This window comes from Myotis myotis, unplaced genomic scaffold, assembly GCF_014108235.1.
Source record: "Myotis myotis isolate mMyoMyo1 unplaced genomic scaffold, mMyoMyo1.p scaffold_m19_p_15, whole genome shotgun sequence".
NCBI lineage: Eukaryota > Metazoa > Chordata > Mammalia > Chiroptera > Vespertilionidae > Myotis > Myotis myotis.
Window position 1 is genome coordinate 9273929 of NW_023416319.1, and position 21218 is coordinate 9295146.

Genomic DNA, 21218 nt, shown 5'->3' on the forward strand with positions numbered 1-21218 from the left:
ATTAGCCTGTTCTTGGTTCTGTGGATAGAGTGGGAGTCAGAGACGCTATCTCTGCCCTCAGAGGTTTACCTTCCAGAGCGGGTTTGGCAGGCTTTTCTGTAAAAAGCCAGGTAGTCAACATCTTAAGCTTTATGGGCCGCAAACAGACCCTGCTGAAAATTATTCTTCTTCTGTGATTCGTTAAAAATGTAAAATTGTTCCTAACTCGTGGCCCTAGAAAAACAGCCCGATCTGGCCTGTAGGCTATAGTTTGACAACCCCTGGTCCAGAGAGAAGGGAAGGTTGACAATAAACAGGAAGACAAATAAATAACACATAACTTCACATGTGTGTGATATCTTTCAGGCAGTGTTATGAATGGGAAAAAGGGGTGTTCTGGTAAAGAATAGGGCCAGTAAAGAAGATGTGGGTTAGGTTATTAGTGCTCATTCATATCTGTGTGCTTCTCAACATTTCTCAGCCCCCTCTGCAGTTAGATTGACCTTGCTACTGAGTTCTACGCAATGGGATATGGGCAGAAGTGACGTCGGTTTCTTCCATGTCTATAAGATGGCCTGCTGGTCTTCCATTCTCTCCCTTGTCTATGGGGCTGGAAGGCATCTCTGAGCTGGCTGAGAAGTAAACTTGGTTAAACTATTGATATTTCGGGTCTGTTTTTTAATAGCAGCATAGTCTAGCCCAGTGGTCAGCAAACTCATTAGTCAACAGAGTCAAATATCAACAGTACAACGATTGAAATTTCTTTTGAGAGCCAAATTTTTTAAACTTAAACTATATAGGTAGGTACATTGTTATTAACTTAATTAGGGTACTCCTAAGGCTTAGGAAGAGCCACACTCAAGGGGCCAAAGAGCCGCATGTGGCTCATGAGCTGCAGTTTGCCAACCACAGGTCTAGCCCAGTGATTTTCAACTGGTGTGCCACAGAATTTTTAAAACGTGAAATACCTATTTACTCAGGGGCACTGACCTCTTTCCCCTTAGATCCGTGGTCGGCAAGCCGTGGCTCGAGAGCCACATGTGGCTCTTTAGCCCCTTGAGTGTGGCTCTTCCACAAAATACCACATGCGGGCGTGCACGTACAGTGCGAATGAAACTTCGTGGCCCATGTGCAGAAGTCGGTATCTTGTGGAAGAGCCACTATTTTGTGGAAGAGCCACATTCAAGGGGCTAAAGAGTCACATGTGGCTCGCGAGCTGCGGTTTGCCAAGCCACAGTTTGCCAACCACTGCCTCAGATTATCCAATTAAAAAAACAAAACAAAAACAAGACAACAGCCAACACAGCAATAGCCATCAGGTGTGAATGAATAAAAAAAATTTTTGTCAGATCGGCAAAAAATATATTTTTTGGTGTGCCGCAGAATATTAGTAATTAGTTTACATGTGCCACGAGATGAAAAAGATTGAGAATCTCTGTCTAGCCTATTCTGACCAATCCGGGAGACTTCCTTTAAGCTGAAATATAATGAGGGCAAAGCAATGGATTCTGTATCATTCCATTCTATATTTTTTAAATGCTGATCTTGATCCATTAAATAAATTTCCTAACTTATCAACCTGAGAAACCTACATAATATGTATGTACAATATTGGAATCCACATTACTTCTAATTTCCTTCCAATTCTAGGGTTCTACGACTTCTGCTGAGTCCAAAATAGCTCAATCCATGTAATTATCAGCCGTCTTTCTGGTTAATGCGAGCACAGAAACCAGCATGAGAAAAAACTGCACCCAGACAGGGAGAGAGAACACCTGGTCTCTTAGCAAAGGCCACGAATCACATGAGCTCCACTGCGCGTCTCCCTCCAGCGCCTCAGATGGCCTGCGTGTATAGCTATCCTGCTCCCGAGCCAGGCTGCCTGGGTTCAAACCTGGACTCAGTACCTTTGAGAAAGCCACTTACCCTCCCTAAGCGTGACTTTCTACATTTATAAAATGAACATAAAAGCATTTCTGCCCCCCAGGAGGATTAAATGAGAAGCACAGGTGGAGTTTTTAGCACATCCTCCTGCCATTATGCTGATGGAAAGTCGCTTCCCAGGTGAGCAGCTTGTCCAGGCCTCGGGAATGGTGATGGCCCATTTTCTTAAAGGCTCCAGCCTGAAGGATGGTGTAGGACTGAGCTTGGGGGGGCGGGAGGGGGTGGGGGGGGCAGTGTTGATGGAGACCAAGCTGACTTTCCCCGGACCCACCCTCATGTCAGTGCCGAGCACAGTCCCTGGTGCAAATGTGTCGGAGAAATCGCTGTTGAATGGATGCATGAGTAATCAACCAATCAACCAGTCAATCAATGTGCCTACTCAGAGCTCCTATCAAGTGTTCTGCACAGTGCCAACTTCAGGAAGCCACTCACTCCAGAGCCGGAGTTCACCCGCACGGCCCCCAGGGCCATGCCAGGACTCCTGCAGGCCCCGGCCATCACCATGTGCCAGGAAGGCTGGGCCTGATCTGAAGTGAGAGCTGAGGCAGCCGACACCAGATGGGACTCCTTTAGAAAATCAAACCTAAGGCCCTGCTTATCAGTAATTCCCGCTCGAAAGAGACGTTTAGGCTATTCTTCGTTTCTTTCCAAAGGGCCTTAATTAAGAACACATTTATGCGCCACAAAAAAGCACCCCAGCCAAAGCTGCAGCTCCCCAAAAGGTGGAAGAAACTGTTATAGGGCCAGGAAGTTTCAGGTAAGATGAATGCCTGTAGATGAGTCCCAGCATCCCAGGCCAGGGTCCCTTGACAATGAGGATGTGTCGAGATCTCTGTGGTTCTCTAACCTGAGTTTCAAGAGCAGGACTAGTCCAAAGAGAAATGAGGAAAACACAGTTGTGACCAGCCTGCTGCTTTTATGATAATAATAATAAACACTTTTAGTATTTGCTATTCCAGGTCTCTGCATTCTAGCCCTCCTAAGAATCTCTCAGAACGAGGACTCTGTCGCCACTGGCTAGCTAAAGACAGAGGCTCAGAGAGATGAAGGAATCGCTCAAGGACAGAGGATTCTCCAAGCTCAGGTGCACTGCATTGCTCCCAGGTGTTTCCTCTCATCAAATCCTGGATCGGATGAAAGCTCCTCCTGACCCTATATCAGTGATGGCGAACCTATGACATGTGTGTCAGAGGTGACAGGCGAACTCATTTTTTTGGTTGATTTTTCTTTGTTAAATGGCATTTAAATATATAAAATAAATATTAAAAATATGTCTTTGTTTTACTATGGTTGCAAATATCAAAAATTTCTATATGTGACATGGCACCAGAGTGAAGTTAGGGTTTTTCAAAATGCTGACACGCCGAGCTCAAAAGGTTCGCCATCACTGCCCTATATGCATCCAAATCACAATACAAATGCACCTGCTATTATCCAAAATGCAAAACCACCTACTAGTCATCACTTTCGCACAGCCTTTTCCAGAACCACCCACCCACGGCCCATTCTGGAGGGTCCTGTGCCAAGACTGCACCTGTCCCAGAATTGGCAAACGCTTCTGTCGTGGGCTGAAAGGCGGCTCCCTAAAATACATGCCCACATCCTGATCCTAGAACCGGTATTATTTCATATGGCCAAACATGTGATTAAGTTAATGACCCTGAGATAGTGGCTTGTCCGGGGTTCTCGAGGTGGGCTCCAAATACAATCACATGTATCCTTATGAGAGGGACTTTGGGAACAGACACAGAGAAGGCAGTGATGTGACATTAGAGGTATGGATTTGAGTGATCTGGCTAAAAGACGAGGCACACCCAGAATTGCAGGCAGACACCAGAAGCTAGACGAGACATGGAACAGATGAGGTTCTGAACGTCTGGAGGGAGGACGCATCAGCTTCCAGACTTTGGCCTCCAGAACTGTGACAGCTGCTGATGGAAACCACCCAGTTTGTGTTAATTTGTTACAGCAGCCACAGGAAACTAATACTCTCTCCCAACAGGCAAACTGACTTGGTCAGGCCCCATCACGTGGCAGTAATGTGTGGTTCAGAGACTGAGAGTTACGGCTCCTACATGTTGTCCCAGGGTTTCTCAGTACCCCAAACCCCACAGACCCATTTTTCATGGGTGCAACAGGGAGCTGCTCAGTTTAAAACAAACTCTTGCAGCTTTAGAAACCACACTGATGGACACAGGGGTGCTGAAGGGCAAGGGCTTGGGCTGCCATTTGGGAGACTGGAACCTGGTCTACCGACAATGAGACGAGCTGGGGGGAGGAGGGAGATCCATATTACGGTTAAAGAAGATCCCTAAGGTATATTGGATGTTGGCGGGAGGGCAGAAAGCATGTGACTAGGTGGTCTACTATTTTGACTTCTAGAGAGATCTGCATGCCAGTTGTTGGTTGAGGGACCGACCCCACTCCCACCTGTTTTGTGTGTGTGTGTGTGTGTGTGTGTGTGTGTGTGTGTGTGTTTTTGCGGGGGGGGGGGGGGGGCCTTGGTAACAAGGGCACTGAGTTATATTCCAGCATGGCTGAAAGGATTATTGAAGTGACTGACACCTTGGAAGCCCCGAGAACACAAAATTTGAAAGCATTATGGGAAATTTCCATTCCCCTCTTCCCACAATACAGGTGTAGAGTTGGCCAACTTTGTTCATTCCTTCCTTCAACAAATATATATGGAGCACCCCCTATGCACACGGCTCTAAACCAGGACCCTAGTACAGGGCAGTGAACACAGAAGCCACAGCCCTGTCCTGGAGGGCTCTCTGAGCAACGGTTCCCAACCACAAGCACTTTTGCCCCCCAGGGGCCACCCGGCAATGTCTAGACATTTCTGGGTGTCATGACTAGTGGGGGAGGAGGGCATCTAGTGGGGAGAGGCCAGGGATGCCAACACCCTACAATGCACGGACAGTCCCCCACCACTAAGAATTCTGTGCACAAAATGCCAACAGCACGGAGCGGTGCTACATGACAGGAAGTGGGGGAGAGTTTAAAGGGAGGGGACAGCAGAAAGCCGTGGAGCATACTGGGGAGACGTCACCCACCCTTGTCTACGGCGCTGTCTCTGCTGGGGCCTGAGGATGCGAGGAGTGTCCAGGTAGGAAGCGGGGAGCAGGCGCCGGAGCAGAGCCGATCCTTCCCGGCAGAGGAGACGGCATCTTCGAAGTGGAAAAGGAAAATGCTTTGAGGAAGCGGACCTCTCCTCCATCCGGCTAGAGAGGGAGTGAGTGCAGGGCAGAGGAGGGGCGCCAGGCGAAGCGCAGGCCCGCCCCATCGTGGTTGGAGGACCACGCTGACTACGCAGGAGGCACACCTGTGTCAAGAGCACAGGCTTGGAGTCCGAGGCGACTTTAAATCCCAGCTCCACCACCCTTGCTCCGCGACCTGGGACAAGACACAAACCCTGACTGTCTAAACCGGGTTTCAGAGCACAGAGCAGAAGGTGGAGGGAGAATAACACCCCCTCAGGCGTGGGGCTGGAACGAGCGAACTCACAGGGGCAGCTCCCACACCACGAGCTGCTGCAAATATTGTTCTCATCTGTGTTTTCGAAGGTCACTCGGGGGTCAGTGTGCGAACTAAATTGGGGCAGGACCCCAGAATCACTCCTTCCTGGGAATACAGAGCTAAAAGCAAAACCAAAATACCGCGATTTCACAAAACAAGAACTAGTGGGCGGAGAGCAGAGCTTCGGACGTACTGTAAGGTCCTGATGACAACACTGTGTGACCTCGCCTGACCACAGCGGCGACACGGGCAGCTTGATGGCCCAGAAGTCACTCCTCTAAAGGTGAGCACCATAGGCATTGTCTCTCCTAGTCAGCCTGAGAAGTGATCACCACAGAAACCTTAGGCCAGTGGTTCTCAACCTTGGTTGCACATTAGAATCACCTGGGACTCTTTTTAAAATCCTGATTTCTGGGCCTGGATTCCCAGGCCCAGGTGATTCTCATGTGCATCCAAAGTTGAGAACCACTGCCTTAGGCAGGTCTTCACCTTGGTCCATTGGTGATGGTAACGACCTTGCACCCTGACCAGGGCAGACAAAGAACTTGGGTCCTACAGATTCCTCTGCACAAACCTTAGGTAAACCATCTCAATCCAACTTTCTCGACAGTCGCTCACTGCCCAAAAAAGGGCTTCGAGTTGACCCCTGGCACCCCTGTCTGCACGTAACTTGTGGAAAGAACTTAGGATACATTCCCATCAATGGTCCTTAAAGGGGACGGATGTAAAATGATACTGTGAGTGAGAGACAACTGGGCTGTATAGGAGCGACTGTTTCACAGCCAGAGGGTGACATGTGGTCTGTAGCTGTGCTTGGCTTTCAGAAATGAACTTACGTTGACAGAATATGCCAAACAGGGAGGGGAGAATCAACCCCTCGAAAGGGTTCGAGACCACGTCTTGGTACCTGAGTCACCACCCACCACCCATACCAGCCCCTTGACCTCAGGTTCCAGCAGGCAGATCCGGTTTCCCCGGAGATAAAATGCAAATCACAGACACACGTGACCAGCCTTCATCTGCACACACTAAGTTGCTTTTATTAACCCAGCACGGCATGCTACAGATACTGTACAGCATGAACATTTATTCATTACAAAAATGGCTTCCAAACCATTAGAAATGAAATTGGAATAAGAGCATAAAACGGAACAGTAACATCACAACTGTTAGGAAACATTCAAAGTATTCACACACAAAAAAATGTTATCGTTAGCATCTTAATAAACCAGAGAAAAATCGGAGACAGTTTTACAATCGCTTCATGTCAACTACAATGGCACTGTGAATGAACAGGTTTCAGCTTTATACAGCATTTTGCAACATCAACATGCCTAGGTTTTGTTTATTTTTAAAGTTCGCTACCTACTCGTATGTCGTACGGGTACATAGAAGCGGTAGCTGGTTTTTCCTTTAAGAGTAATCTAATATACAGAATTTTGGCCCTTAAGGGTTTATACCTCTTCATTTAAAATGCTTTTCTGGACAATCTGCTACCAAACACATCTTGTTATAGGTGACATTAAAACTACACACAGATCTACCTATGTAACATCACAGCAAAACATGGTGAACGGAAATTACAGCATCAAAAAGAGGGAGAAAGCTAAAGTCACTGAGAATTTTGGCACATAAAGTTCCGCAGTCAGTCCACATCCTCGGGGTGCAGGGCATTCGACTGTGAGTTCAAAGAGGACACAGGGACGTTCCCGTCGTTGCTCAAACAGCGTCGCTAAAATTCCCTCGCTAATTTTCAAGTCTTGTTTCACATAATGGCTTTTAAAACAACTTTTGTTAATGCTACTGATCCTTTAATGCAACTATTCATGTCCATTTGGCGGCATCTGGGTTTCATACAGAAAAAAAAAAAGTCGAAAATGGAAACAAACAAAAAATATATATACACATTTTATATATAAACTTAAAAACCTTGTACAAATGAGTTGTTATATATAAGATGCTGATGCTAAGGGGGAAAAAAGACTTTACACAGTTTCAAGAAAAAAAGGAAAACATATTTTAAAAGGGACGACGTACGGGCTCGACGAGCAATCTCTAAAGCAATAAATACTACTGGTCCAACAGCGCTGTGATGCCATTAAGTGTTGAGTAGCATCCCCTCCCCCCCCAAAAGAACAACACCATGGAACAAGGTATATTAACACATTTTAACCCTTTGTTTCTGTACATTTAAACAATAACAAGTAACATCACAATAAAAGTTGTTTCACACGGAAGAAGAAAAAAAAAACTCACGGCACTGCATTCGTCGTGCCCTGGTGGTTTAAAAACCAGATGTAAAATGATTGGTTCGCAAGCTCGTATTTAATACAAATAATACAGAACCAACTCCTTCTGGAGGGCTGCTTCCAAATTGCTTCTTTTTTTTTTTTCCTTTTTGCTTTTTAACCAGTCTTTTAAAACTAAGCTATCCCAACTACATAACAGTTATGTATATATATATATTTTTTTAAACGCTACAAAGACTTTAAACAGCTGTTGATAAAAATTTTGGTAGAATCATGAGGTTCTTCTCTCATCTACATATTTAAAAGGAGACATTGAAATAAGAATGGGTCAAATATTGACCAATGAACTCGATAAACATTAACTAATGTAGCCACGTGGCACAAAATTAAGGGTACAAAACAAAACCTTCCCAAAAGGGGGGAGGAAATGAAGAAAAGCAAAATGAAACACTACACAAAACAAGCAGGGCTCACGAAGCTAAAGCTATTCTAAAGACTTGGTTACCAGGGAGAGCGGCTGGGGCTGGGTCCCGGCCAGAGAGCTGTGGGAATGTAAGGAAGATGTCGACGGCTGTGCAATAGATGACGAGGGCAGGATGGGCGGCTGCAAAGCGGCGGGAGGCAGGTCCAGGGCCCCGTTGGGACAGAGGGCAGGGGCCTTGCCATGGGCGGCCTCGGCAAGCAGGAGGGCGGGCGGCGGAGGCATCATGGACAGGTGGGCCAGGGGGTCGGGCTTCAGGGACAACGAGAGAGGCTGCGTCTGCTCAGTCTGCGACTTGGCGTCTTGGGGAGGGGAGCCTAGCAGGTTGGGGGAGGGAGGAGGCGAGTCTAGTAAGCTTCCATCTGAAGAGGGTGGACTGAGGCAGCTGCCTTCACCTTGTATGTAGCGAACGCACTTTTTTTTTCTCCTAGAAACAGGGGAGAGAGGTTCTGTGAATAACAGGCAGAGGTGCCAAGGGAGAGAGTCAAGCCGACGTCACCTAGCGGATGCCCCACGGAGGCGGCACGCCCGTGGCCAGAGCGCTATTAAAGTTCCACGAGGTGCCGTGCCCACGTAACTACTGCCCACACATCAGTCTGCTCTGGTGAACAAAATCTATTTAATTGTATGGAATTCCCTACCTACCCGCTGCCCCTACCCCCACTAAACACCCATGACCCACCCCTGCCCAAATGTCTGAGCAAACTACTGGATGCCACCTATAGCTGGTGGCATCGATTTGCTAGAAAGTGAGATGAACTAATAAATTATCACTTCTTTTTGGGCTTAAGCATTCCCTCACTCTCCCATCAGACCTTCCATCCCCACCCCCTTTCCCTCTCCCGCCCCCCAATGATGTGTGTGTGTGTGTGTGTGTGTGTGTGTGTGTGTGTGTACAGAGAAAGACAGAGCCCCTTCCCAGGTGCCTCACATGAATATGAAACTCTCAAAACGCTGACTACTGAGCCCAGAGAGCTGAAGGCAGCACTAGCAAGAGGCTTAAAGTTCTCAACACACCACCAACCACCACCACCACCACCACCACCACCACCACCACCACCACCACCAGGCTGCTGGGCCCAGAGAGCTGTCGGGCTTGTCTGTTAAGAACCACACCAAATCAAGAGAGGTCAGAATCAGGTGAGAGGAGGGGGAAACAAAAAGAAAACAAAATAAAAATAAATAAATAAACGGAAAATAAAGAAACAAAAACAAAAACAAAAAAACACCAAAAACAGGTAGAAGAGGATCAACAAAGGTGGAGAAGGGGGAAGAATAAGAAAAACAGAAAATGATCCAAAGGAACAAGAATAACTGGTTGTATGGCCTGCAGGTTGTGGATTAAATTGTGATTCAGTCTTGATTTTTTTTTTTTTTTTTTTAAGATTTGGGGTCTTCCCCTCCCTCACCCCAGAGTGAGAAGGCTGGAAGGAGAGAGTGAAGATGGCATGGAGGGGCGCCCTGAGGCCGGTAGCTGAAGGGTGCAGCAGATCACAAGGAAGTGAGACAAGAAGAAGTGCCAGGGGTCGGTCCCAGCATGGACCTTCTGGGTCTGGGTTGTCCCGATTGGTGTTTAAACCACGGAGGCTAATTTTTTTGCACCAAAACCAGAATCTCCCTTTCCTACTTCCTGTCTATGTAAGGGGTTGGAATGAAAATTTCAGAGCCTCTCTTGCTTATCATCGAAGGTTGGGGAAATCAATTCAAGAAACTAAGCCTGTGACCTCTATGCTTCTCCTACTGTGAACCCCAGTCTGATGGGCTAATACTGGGTAGCAAAGGTGGCCCTGAGATCAACCCCCATCATGCTATCAAAACAATGCAGATGCAGGGGGGTGGGGGAGGGAGCTGATCTAAGGAGAACCTAGTCAGGTAGCACCCACTGTAGGACTGGGAACACTCCATCCGCAAATAAGTATGAGCGCCGGCTGGCTTTCCACGCTGGAAAGCAACGAGGCTGCTGCCTGGCTGAGGCAACCACTGTCAGATGTCACTGGCCATCGAAAGGAAGGGGGTGTGATGAGTTCCTCCTTGGGCCTGAGCCCAGGCTATCTGATCATGCCCCTGTGTGTGGGGGTGTGGACTCAGCAAGACGGCAGGAGGAGGGATGGGAGGTGGGGTAGGGAGGATAGGAGGGACATGCTTGGTCTTCCCTGCCTCCTAGAGGCCAAGACCCTGGGCAGGGGGCCTCAGGGTCTACCCACCCCTCTCTGGTAGAAGGAACTCTGGGGGAATGGGGGACAGTCCCCCTCATCACCTTCAAATTGGCACGGTTCCTTTCTCTCCTCTGGGATAGACTGAAATAGAGGGTGGGTTCTACTTCCATCCCAGAAGCCCAAGATCAATACATAAGCCTATCAATCAGAGCTTTAAACCACCTCTGCCTGCAGATCAACACATGCTCAAAACACTAAGATGTCCATGCATTTTAAAATGGGAGAGGGGAGGAGGTGAGGGGAGGAGGGCATAAGCAACATGGAGAAAGCAACAGGGAGAAATGAGAGAGAGAAGAAAGGGAGAGGGAAAGGGGAAACACAACAGGAAATAAAGAAGGACATCAGGCAGCATTCCATGCTATATTAGGGCAGAAGGAAAAGATGGGAAAAGCAACTTGGTGGGCTCAAAACAGAATCTTGTTAAAAATGTGCTCAAATGTCAAATAACATGAGAAACAACCCTGTGTAGGGAGCGAGGAGCCGTGACCAGCTAGAGCTAGGAGCGGTTCTGGGGCTCCCCGGCCCTCCCGCCCTCCCTGTGCCACCCGAGTTTCTGTGGGTGGCATGGGGATGCGCAGGGCACTGTGGACATGGGACATGAAGACTATGCATGGGGAGTATTCTAGGAGGTGGCTGAGCAAATGGCAGTGAGCACACACACTTCTGACGGGCCGGGAAAATGCCTCGTTTTGCAACTTCTCTTTTTTAAAAAACACATTTTGTCCTAGTGATTTAGCATCAAGCCAGATCCTGGGAAAAGTTGAGGAGAAAAGGGACAAAACCCCTCCTTGTACCCTCCCCACCTCCATCTCTAATCAAGGAGTGGCCTCTTAAAAATCCATTTTTAGCTTCTTATGGGTTGACTGGGAGAGAAAGAATTCTTCCTGATCCCAGTTTGGAGTTACACCCTAAAAGGAGCAGGAATGTATCTGCTAACAGCTTTTAGGGTACGAACACTGCCCCCCACAGAAGACAGTGGCCACTAGGACCCACCGACAGTGCTGAGGCAGGAGGGACCCCAGGAATGATGAGGACCCCTCGGCACCCGCAGCCAGGCCGCCACACCGACAGCTGGCCCCTCAAAGCTGCAGGTGAGGAAATCACGTTTACGAGGCAGCTACCAAGGTCTTCGGCTGTTTTTGTTTTGGGTAAAAATGTCATGAAAATTCTAGTCTCTGAGGAATTTTCATGGCTTCAGGTAAGGGCTGTCTGTGTCTAGGAAGGGGTTGTCCGTCCCGTCAAAGTTAGTGATGAACTTTCACCCATAATAAAAAAAAAAGGGCCAAGTCTACCTCGCAGTCGCTGCTTCCCAAACAAAACAGGGATTCACGGACCACGGCTTGCCTCCCCAAATAAAATGCACAAACCAGGCAACAGTCCACCTGGTGAGGTGTGCGTGTGGTGCGGCCATACTTTCTATGGTGAGGAACCCTCTCTCCAGGTGCACCCTGTGGTTAGCTCATCCTTGGCCATGGCCACGGTGGGTGCCTCGGAACAGGGTTCCCCAGCCAGTGATCTTCCTACTGGGCCCCACAAATTCCCAGCCTGGATAGTTAGGGGAAGCAGGGCCCCTGTCTTCCGGGCTGGCCCTAATTAAATACTAACATCTTCCGTCAACCCCATCAGGAAACCCTTTTCTGTTGCACAGAGAAGACTGTGGGAAAGACATCTGTCACCTCTGTGAACACTGCCATCTTGCAGAATGGCTGAATCAACCCCTCTCCTGGTGGGCCTCCGCCCGAGGCCCCCCCATCCTCACTCACTGGGCGGAGAGTCGCCTGGGGACTTCCCTCTCCATCAACTCTCAAGCCCTCTCTCCCCTAAAGGTGTTGTCAACGCCAGGCACTGCCCCAGTCTCTCGCTTGGAAGGCATCGGGAGGGGAAGAGACACGGGAGTCGTGGGCATGCACGTAATGGGATGGACATCTGATCTAACGTCTAGACACGGAACAAATGGCAAAGGCATGGAGGAGAGGGACACGTGACAGGGGAGGCACTACAAACAGAAAGGCGTGTTTGGGTGTTGAGATACCTACCATCATAATATTCCAAATTCAAAGACTGCTTGTATCAGAACAAAGAAACAACAAATTTAACCAAGGTGGTCATTGAAGGGAAGGAAAGGAGACAGGCACTAGTCGGTATCCCTCCACCAAGAAGGGAGTACCTATCCCTTCCCTGAGGTTACAGGTTGGATGGGAGCCTGTGGGTGGAACCTGGGGTTGAATCGGGACGCTCCTGATTCCTTTTGGAACCAACGTGTGCTCTCTCTCTCCCTCTCTCTCTCTCTCTCTCTCTCTCTAATAGAGATGTGTGTGTTGTTCGCCCCGCAGGCCAGCAGCACCAGGGCGTGGGCCTGCGGGGCTCCCTCGTGCAGCCCTGTTAGCTGGTGCCTGCCGATCAATGCCACGCTTCTTTGCAGCACTGTAAAACAATGTCAGCTAGCCAAGCTCCTCTGCACACAGATGTGGGTTTGTAACATAAAACAAAACAACAAAACCAAACCAAAAAAAAGTAAAAAGCCTGCCCCAGAGCACATCTCCAAGTGCCCCGACTCCTCTGAGTGCACGGAAATGCTACTGCAGCCAATTCCAGCTCCCTCTGCACCCGGCGTTCGGGCCACGGGAGCATTCCCGGGCTGGGCCAGTTCCAGGAGGCTGGCTTTCAGAGCAAAAGGGCAAGTGCCTGTCCTGGTCTGTTGGGGTTGCTGTCTAGGCCCTACCACGGGGGTCATGTGTTATTTGGAAGAGGATGGGGGAAAGAGAGGAAGAGACAGTGGGGAGAGCGTAAAATTAGCAAGGGAATTTGGAAGAGTGAGGATCATTAGTCATTGATGCCAGTGCAAGGTAGACGGGGACGGGGTCCAGATATATTGACACACTAAGGTATCAGAGGACAGAATTGCTTTGATTTTCCCAAAGGCCTCGCAGTGGTCATATACCTGCACGGTTTGCACCATAAAGTCTGTCGGTCAAGCCCGAACAGTGCCCGACACTTCTTTGGAGTATTTGCATCTGTTAGCATAAGGTAAACACAAAAACACAACACAATGGTGGGTGGTGCTCAGCTGCGTGTGGACGCTCAGCTACAGCTGACCTGTCTTCCGCATCACCTCGGCTCTACTCACTCCTTCCCTCACCAAGGGCATGAAAGGGAAGGACTTCTATGAGTCAAAAGAAAAAAATAAAATAAAACGATAAAACACACACATACACACACACACACACACACAAAAGAAAACAACAACCAGAAACCAAAAAAAAAAACCAAAAAAAAAAAAAAAACCAAGGGGAAAAAAATAAAAACAGAGAGAGAAGAGGAGGGGGAAAGGCGACGTTGTTGGCGTCTACCTAGGCCAGGGTTACGGTGGATGTCCCTGAGCCCCGTCCCGGGCTGTCATGAGCAAGGGGGTTGGCAGGCAACGTTCCCTGGGAGGGGCGTGCTGGGGTTTGCTGTCGCTGACCCGAGGAGGCACAAGTGATGCTGTTTTACAGTGGCATTTTGGCTAGCAGCAGCGGGGGAACAAGCACATCCCTCACAGAGCAGTGTCCCGCGCCCTCGTGTCTCCTAAGATCCACACACAGAGCTACAAAGCGACAGGCCAGAGAGGGGGAAAGGACCGAATAGACCAGCTGCAAACCAGCACAGCGAATCTGGGAAAATCTATACACACCTGCAAGGGCCGCACCAGTTATTCTGTTGATCAAGGCCAAAGCGCGCTCGGCATTTCTTAGGAGCGCTCAGGTCTGAATGAGTTCAAGAGAGAAGCGAGCAGAGGAGGAGAACATGGGAGAGAGGGAGAGGGAGAGGGAGAGGGAGAGAGAGAGAGAGAGAGAGAGGGGGAGGGAGGGGAAAAGAGAAAGATACAAATAAGAAAAAAATAAAAATAAAAAAGGGAATAAATCAATGACCTGGTTACTAATGACAAAATATCGACTTTCGATTTTTAACTTTCTTTAATAATAAAAAAAGGTAAAAAAAAAAATCACATTCTTATTCAACTTGTGAAATTAGCTGTTGCAAATAAAGCTGCAGTATCCCTTCATTAAGGACTGTCTCAGATTCGGTTCAAGCTGATACAGGGAGGTCAGGTACTAAATACGTAGCTTTCAAATAATACGTTTCCACTTTTGTTTTTGTTTTTTTTTCTCTCAATTTGTTTTTCTTAAAGAAGAAAATAAAGCAAAGGAGGGAATTAAGTTTGTAACATGCTTTTTTCTTCTCAGAGTATAACAGTACAAAAAAAAAAGAAAAATACTGCAAATAAAAACAGAACAAAATGAAATGAAACAGAAAGAAATAAAGAAGGAAAAGGATTGTGGTACTGGGATATTGCAGCTTTTGGAATGTTCATCTTTTCTTTTTTAATCTATGCTCATTAATATTAAGAGAGGAACAGATAAAGGTACACAGGCTATGTAAATGAGCTGTTAGGAGTTAGTCAGAAGCTCATAGCAGCATTTAAGTAGGTACAGTCAGTAAAATGCTAGTGGGCTTGCAAAGTATGAGCAGAAAAGCAAAAGGAAGAAAAAAAACTAAAATTTAAAAAAAGCGAAGGAAAAAAATAATCATACTGCAGATGCATGCTTGCATGAGAAAACTTAGTGGGAGCAATGAAAAAAAATGCCATTAGATTAAGGAGGTTTATTACTGAATTCCTTCCATTTTTTTTTAAACCAGTCTCTTTTAAAGAAATACTGCATATTCAATTTGCACAGTTAGTTCAACTCTAGATCACTGTCATTACTGCTTAAACAACTGTTATGGGAAAAATAAATAAACAAAGCAAAAGTTAAATTAAATTAAAAAAAAAAGAAAAAGAAACAACAAAAGCAACTGAAAAAAAAAATTACTCTACGGAAACATACAAAACCGAGTAGATGGTCATTTTAAAGAATGTTCAAATGTCATACGTGTTTAATGTTAATCAAACTATAATGGCAAGAAAAATTAAAAAACAGTTTAAGCAACTATTTTAACGACTCAAAATGACATTAGCACCTGTAATCGGAGGAAGTGAAAGGCAAGGATTTAGGAAACATTCGCTGTGTTCTGAAAAAAAAGAACAAATTATACAAAGCCTTCAAAATGTTTTTGTTGTTCGTAAAAGCCTGGCCTTCTCCAAGGGACCTGAGATTGCCTATGCAGTATTTCTAATTTCTTCTAGAGAATGACAAACCTCCTTAATTTAAGTCGGGTGCAATTTACCACTGTAAAGGCATGCATCGGAACATTCAGGAACAGCCCAGTTAATATCGAACACTCACACACTCCCCTCCTACTCGCCTAGCCCCTCCTCAGCCCTGCTCGGACACATACGGAGTAATAAGCAGACTGTGTAAACCCGCATAGGCATGCCTACTGCTCTCCAGTTACAGCTCTATAGTTATTTCCAAACACATTCCACTAGAATTACAATGTGCTTTTCATGCAACAATAAATGTTACTAGCTTTAAAAGGGCAGTCATGAAGCAATTAATTAAAATGCATAAACAAAAAGGCTGGCTAAGATGGGTCCCCCCACAACGTCCTGGCCTTGAGCTTCTACTGCCTCCCCCCCTCCCCCCACCCCCGCCAAGCCTAACATAAAAGAGTGGTCCTGAAGGGCGCCGCTCCTCCCTGCATCCGCATTATTCTAACTTACCATTGGTCTCCCCGGGCTGCTTGTCCCTTTTCCTCTTCTTCTTCTTCCCCTAGACGAACAGATAAAACACAGGGAATTATTTCGAGTTAACAGGTGGGAGGAGGGTGTTGGGGCTCCCCTGGAAAGGAGGTGGGAGAAGGGGAGCAGACTGCTTGCTCTTCTCCATCCACACCAGCTACAAACCCCACCCCCTTTAACTCTAATGCCCAAAGGAACTATGTGCCAGCCAGCAGGACGCCAGCCCCACAGAGAAGAGATGGAATTGATGAGGTAAAAGAGACCTCTTTCCCACACACCATGTCCCTCCTCAAACCTGACCCATAAAAGGATGAGGGAGGGACAGGGGGTGTGGACAAACTGGGCTAGAAGGGCCCATGAGCCTAGCTCCGCAGCTCAAATGAATGTTGAGATGGCTGTGGGGACACAGAGCCTCCTGCTCATCCGAACCTCTTATCAAGGCCAAAAGGTCCTCATTCTGAATCAAAATTTAAAAGCTGAAGCAGGGGTTTTTCAGAGCTGTAGTGTAAGCCTTGGTGTGAGAGGACAGAAGAGGGGATTTAAAAAGGCGAAACAGAACCAGAAGTCATCTGAGTTCCTTCTAAAACTGCTGAGTGAACATTCACAAAGGGGGGACATTGTTTCCATTCCCCCCCTATATCACGATAAAACTCCTAATAGTAACAGCTAATGTCCACTGAGCAGACTACAGCCAGCCATGATTCTAAGCATGCCATGTCTAGTGACTCATTTATCCTCACTCAGTCCTAGACCACAGGTCCTGTCACCATTCCCATCTTACAGATAAGGAAACTGAGGCACAGAGGGGTTCCATAACCTTCCTGAGATCACAACGCTAGTCAATGGGGGGCCCAGGGAGGGAACTCCGGGGTCCTGGTTACACCGCCCTGACCCACTGAGCTATCCTGCCAACATACTGAATGCCTGGCCTCTGAAGAACGGTTGTGATTGATTATGGGCGACGCCCTGCACAGAGTCGTTCACATCCTCCAACCTGATCCTCCCTGAGGCCCTGACGGTGCACGCGTGGCCGTGGGTGTGGGTGGGAACAGGAGGAGTTCTGTAGAGGTAGACTGCCTCCTTCCAGACCTGAAACTCCTGCCTCTCCGCATTAGTGCCAGTCCTGTCCAGGGGCTCCCTGCCTGGTGAACGGAAATGTCACCAACAAAAGGCCTGGCCTCGCATCTCCATGTTCTGAATATCTAAAAACTACCTTCGCCCAAAGGTTCCCGTGGCGCGTCGACGTCAAGCTCGGAGGAGAAATGAGCAGCGACGGGCAGAAAACCTGAGCATGCGCCAGGGCTGCGAGGAGAAACTCAGGGTGGAGAGGACACCGCGTTTTGGCTGCACCCCAGGGCTGACCGCCCACTGTCCTAGAGAAAGGCCCTCTTTCCTCAGATCGTGGGGCCTGTACCACTTGGGGATTTGTCTTGGCCTTCAGTTCAGCGTTTCCATTGGGAACATTTTATGTTCCTAGACATACAATGGAAGAGAGGGAGGGGAGAAGAAAGGCAGGGAGGGAGGGAGGATGGAAAGAAGGGAGGAGGGGGAGGAGGAACAGGTTCGTGGGCCTTCTCGGGCCTCAGATGCTGTCTTCATCGTGTGCCTGTCCTACGTAAGGAGCCAAGTGCCACCTGGCCACCTTGGGATAGGCAGTTCAGTTCAGTTAGGAGCCTGGGCTGGCGGTGGCCGCAGCACAGGCCCAGGGCTCCCCAGTCATCTTTAATACGATGCCCACCCCCCCCATTTCCGATCTCTCACAAGCTATTCTAAGAGGCAGCTGAACATGCCACTGCCCATGGGAAGCTGTCCATTTAGGACAGTGACTGAGCTGTCCACGACTGAGGAAACAGCCATTCAGACTGAAGACTTCTACAGGAAGGGGCGTGAAGAAACGAACGAACACTACTTAGTGAAGAGGGAGCTGCGTCTCAAGGGAGGCGGATACCCCATCATCTTTTTTTATTTAAGGCCTAAAATATGGTGGTGAGGGGGAAGAAATGCCAGACGAGCACACGGCCAAGGCCAGTGATCGGCAAACCGCGGCTAGCGAGCCACATGCGGCTCTTTGGCCCCTTTTGAGTGTGGCTCTTCCACAAAGTACCACCTGCGGGCGCGCACGTACAGTGCGATTGAAACTTTGTGGCCCATGCGCAGAAGTCGGTTTTCGGAAAGGAGATAGACGAAACGAGTATACAAGACGAGTGTGGATGGGAGAGTTGGAAGGGGTCGACCTCAGCGAACGTACCTCAATCAGATTGAGGACGTTTTTAGCAAAGGCTAGCTTAGGAGTACCCTGATTAAGTTATAACAATGTGCCTACCTATATAGCTGAAGTTTAAAAAATTTGGCTCTCAAAAGAAATTTCAGTCGTTGTACTGTTGGTATTTGGCTCTGTTGACTAATGAGTTTGCCGACCACTGGCCTAGGATCTCTTCCTGCCTGACCTAGAAGAGCTAGAAAGGGAATCGTGTGCTATTACCTGGCCAGGGTCCACATCACTGGGGAAGGGCTGTTTTCTGTGCTCCAGACGGTGCCACACCCCACACCCCACACCCAATGGGACTCCCTCACTTCCACTCTGCTGCGCTGGCGGCTGGAAGGCTCGGCTGGAGAGGTAGGAATGTGAGAGGCACAGAAAACCTTCCTGAGGAACCTTCTGGACTTTATAATGACCAAAAAATTCTATAAACCTCTAGGTCAGGTCAGTTAAAAAAAAAAAACTAACATGACACCACGATCAAATTCATAAAAGCTTGACGTTTTGATTCTTGCTCCACAGGCTGTTTCCTGGGGGCATGGACAGAAGGGAGGGAGGGAAGGAGGGAGGGAGGGAGGTAAGGAGGGAGGGAGGGAGGGAGGTAGAGAGGGAGGGAGGGAGGGGACAAGGGGGAAAAGCAAGGAGAGATGGAGGAAAGGGGAGGAAGGGAGGGGAGGAAGGGAGGAAAGGGGAGGGAGGGGGAAGGGTGGGAGGGAGGGAGAGAGGGAGAGAAGGAAGGAAGGAGGAAGGGGGGGAGGGGGGAAGCAGGGAGAGATGGAGGAAAGGGGAAGAGAGGGGAGGAGGGAAGGGAGGAAAAGGGGAGGGAGGGAAGGACGGAGGGAGGGAGCGGGGGGAGGGGGGAAGCAGGAGAGATGGAGGAAAGGAGAAGGGGGGGGAAGGGATGCATTCACACCCATGAGTACTGTGCCATAGTGACAGGCATCTGACAGCACCACTGACAAGAGAGGAAACTCCTACGGCTCCAGATCCAGGTCTTCCTCTCACTTTCAAGTCTTACCAGGGGTTCCCCTCCTACACCAGACCCCTCCAACCCCTTCCAAAAGTAACACGGGGCTGAAGTCATCTCAAGCGCCTCTGCTGAAACCTAGAAAGCACGTTTGAGAAAGCCTTGGCGACACCTACCCAGTCAGCAAGGGCAGCGGAGTTTGGAGGCTTTCAGCCAGCCTGTCCCTGTGGGGAGGTCCCCGGCGCTGTGCACTAGCCCCCAGAGTAAACAACACACTCGGGGTGCAGCGCACACTCTGCACAGCTACACAGGAAGGCCCTCCTACCACCACATGCCTGCTGGGATAGGGATTCCTCTTGGGGCACCGTTCTAGGTTACTCCGAGGACTGGGTCTGGAGCAGGGAGAAGCTGGGACTCACCTCTAAGGACTTCTGACCCGAAACGAGGGAAGCAGCTGTCCTGACATGGACGGCTGTGTGGGCACCAGTGGAGGCTGCAGGGCCTGCCTAGTGCTGGAGAGCTCCACCTCGAGGTCAGGGGGTGGGGTGGGGGTGAGGGGCAGCGAGCCTGTGGGAGCCGAAATGTTCTCATGCTCTTCCTCCCAGCCCCAGAAGAACGGCCTCTCCACCACATACATGCTGAGGACACGTGCAAAGCCCCCAAGCAGTTCAGGTCCTGGGCGTGACCATCTGTGAGTGACAAGGGCTCTGAGCAGAGCCACTGTGCCATGGAGAGGCGCTCGGACTAGTTCCAGTTCCACCTCCCAGGAGGAATACAGCCTAATGCTGCCAGCTCAGGGGGTGGGGCCTGGAGGAAGATGGGTGATGACCATTTGGGAGCCCAGGCCACAGGTCTCGGTTCTCCATTCCCCCTCATCCACACCGCCAAGAGCAGACTGGCAAGCACGTGTGTGAAGGGATCAGAGTAAAGGGGGAGGAAGCCGGAAAATGCTGCTCAGAGCACTCGGCCTTCCCTCAGGACTCACGTTCCCGTGGACCGTATGACCTGCTGAGGCGGCCAAGTTCTGAGCCAGTAAACAGGTCTGATTTTGCTCAGAATCCCCACCACACCACGTGCACAGTAAGTCTGCGATCAGCAATGACGGAGCGGATCTCAACCTGCATCCGGAGAGAGCCCTTCGCCACGGACGATGCCCACGGAGAGTGTGGGCAGGAGCACCGACTGGCAGAAAGTCGCCCATGGCTCTGAGATTCTAACCAGGAACAGGACGAGGAGCCTGTGGCTGCATTAGGACAAGTTCTGTCCCACTGCCCCCAACAGCGGATGGCAAAATCACTTCATGTAACCCAATGCTCTGTACTGAGGCACCAGGCAAAAAAAGAGTCATTTCATCCACCCAGAGGGGAGGGAGCCCAGAACTTGAGCTAATGGGCAACATGGAGAATAAGAAAGAATGGTGAGAGGTGACAGGGGTCCCAGAGGACAGCGTTTAGGGAAGGAGAGTCATGAGTGTCATTACCGCTGCAATTAGTAAAATAAACCACTGACAGTGTTCTCTAAAATCCAGGAGAGGAAATTAGGCAAACCTTGCAGCTGACAGAGTCCAGGAGCACAGAGCTCACAAGACACACCCCTTGGCCCGCCCTTGCTGGGTCCCTGCCAAAGGATGACTTCTACTGGCTCCTTCAGGGATATTCCCATCATGCCCCTCAAGATGAACGAGGCTCCCAGCTTCTACTGCACCACAGAATAAGACAGTTGTTTCCATTTTCCCTCTTACGGAAGGGCCTGCTGCTGGAAGATCTGTGAGGAACTACTCTCTCCCTCCACCCCACCCTGTTCCCTGGCAGGCCGCCCAGGGACCAGTGTTGAGAAGCCCCGTCCCTTCTCCCTGAATGCTGCCGCGGCCAAACCGGAGGCCCAGACCAGACCCTCCGAGCCTGGTGCTAACGGTCCCCGCAGAGGGCAGAGGGAACCAAG

At 49.2% G+C, this 21218-nt stretch overlaps 1 protein-coding gene across 32 annotated transcripts in view; it reads right to left on the reverse strand.

Annotated features, from left to right (window-relative positions):
- Positions 1–6451: 6451 nt before the first annotated feature.
- Positions 6452–21218, reverse strand: part of TCF7L2 (transcription factor 7 like 2) — a 195357-nt gene continuing 180590 nt past the window's right edge. For 11 of the 32 annotated variants that reach the window (XM_036335964.1, XM_036335963.1, XM_036335962.1 and 8 more), the window contains 5 exons: positions 16033–16081; positions 15390–15440; positions 14062–14134; positions 8197–8599; positions 6452–7286 (listed from right to left, as the gene is read on the reverse strand). In XM_036335964.1, the coding sequence (XP_036191857.1) occupies positions 7263–7286; positions 8197–8599; positions 14062–14134; positions 15390–15440; positions 16033–16081 (600 nt within the window). In that variant the 3' untranslated portion in view covers positions 6452–7262. Of the gene's footprint in view, positions 8600–13328; positions 13403–14061; positions 14135–15389; positions 15441–16028; positions 16082–21218 lie in introns of those variants that run through there. The other 21 variants (XM_036335966.1, XM_036335965.1, XM_036335961.1 and 18 more) reach the window with 10 other exon arrangements.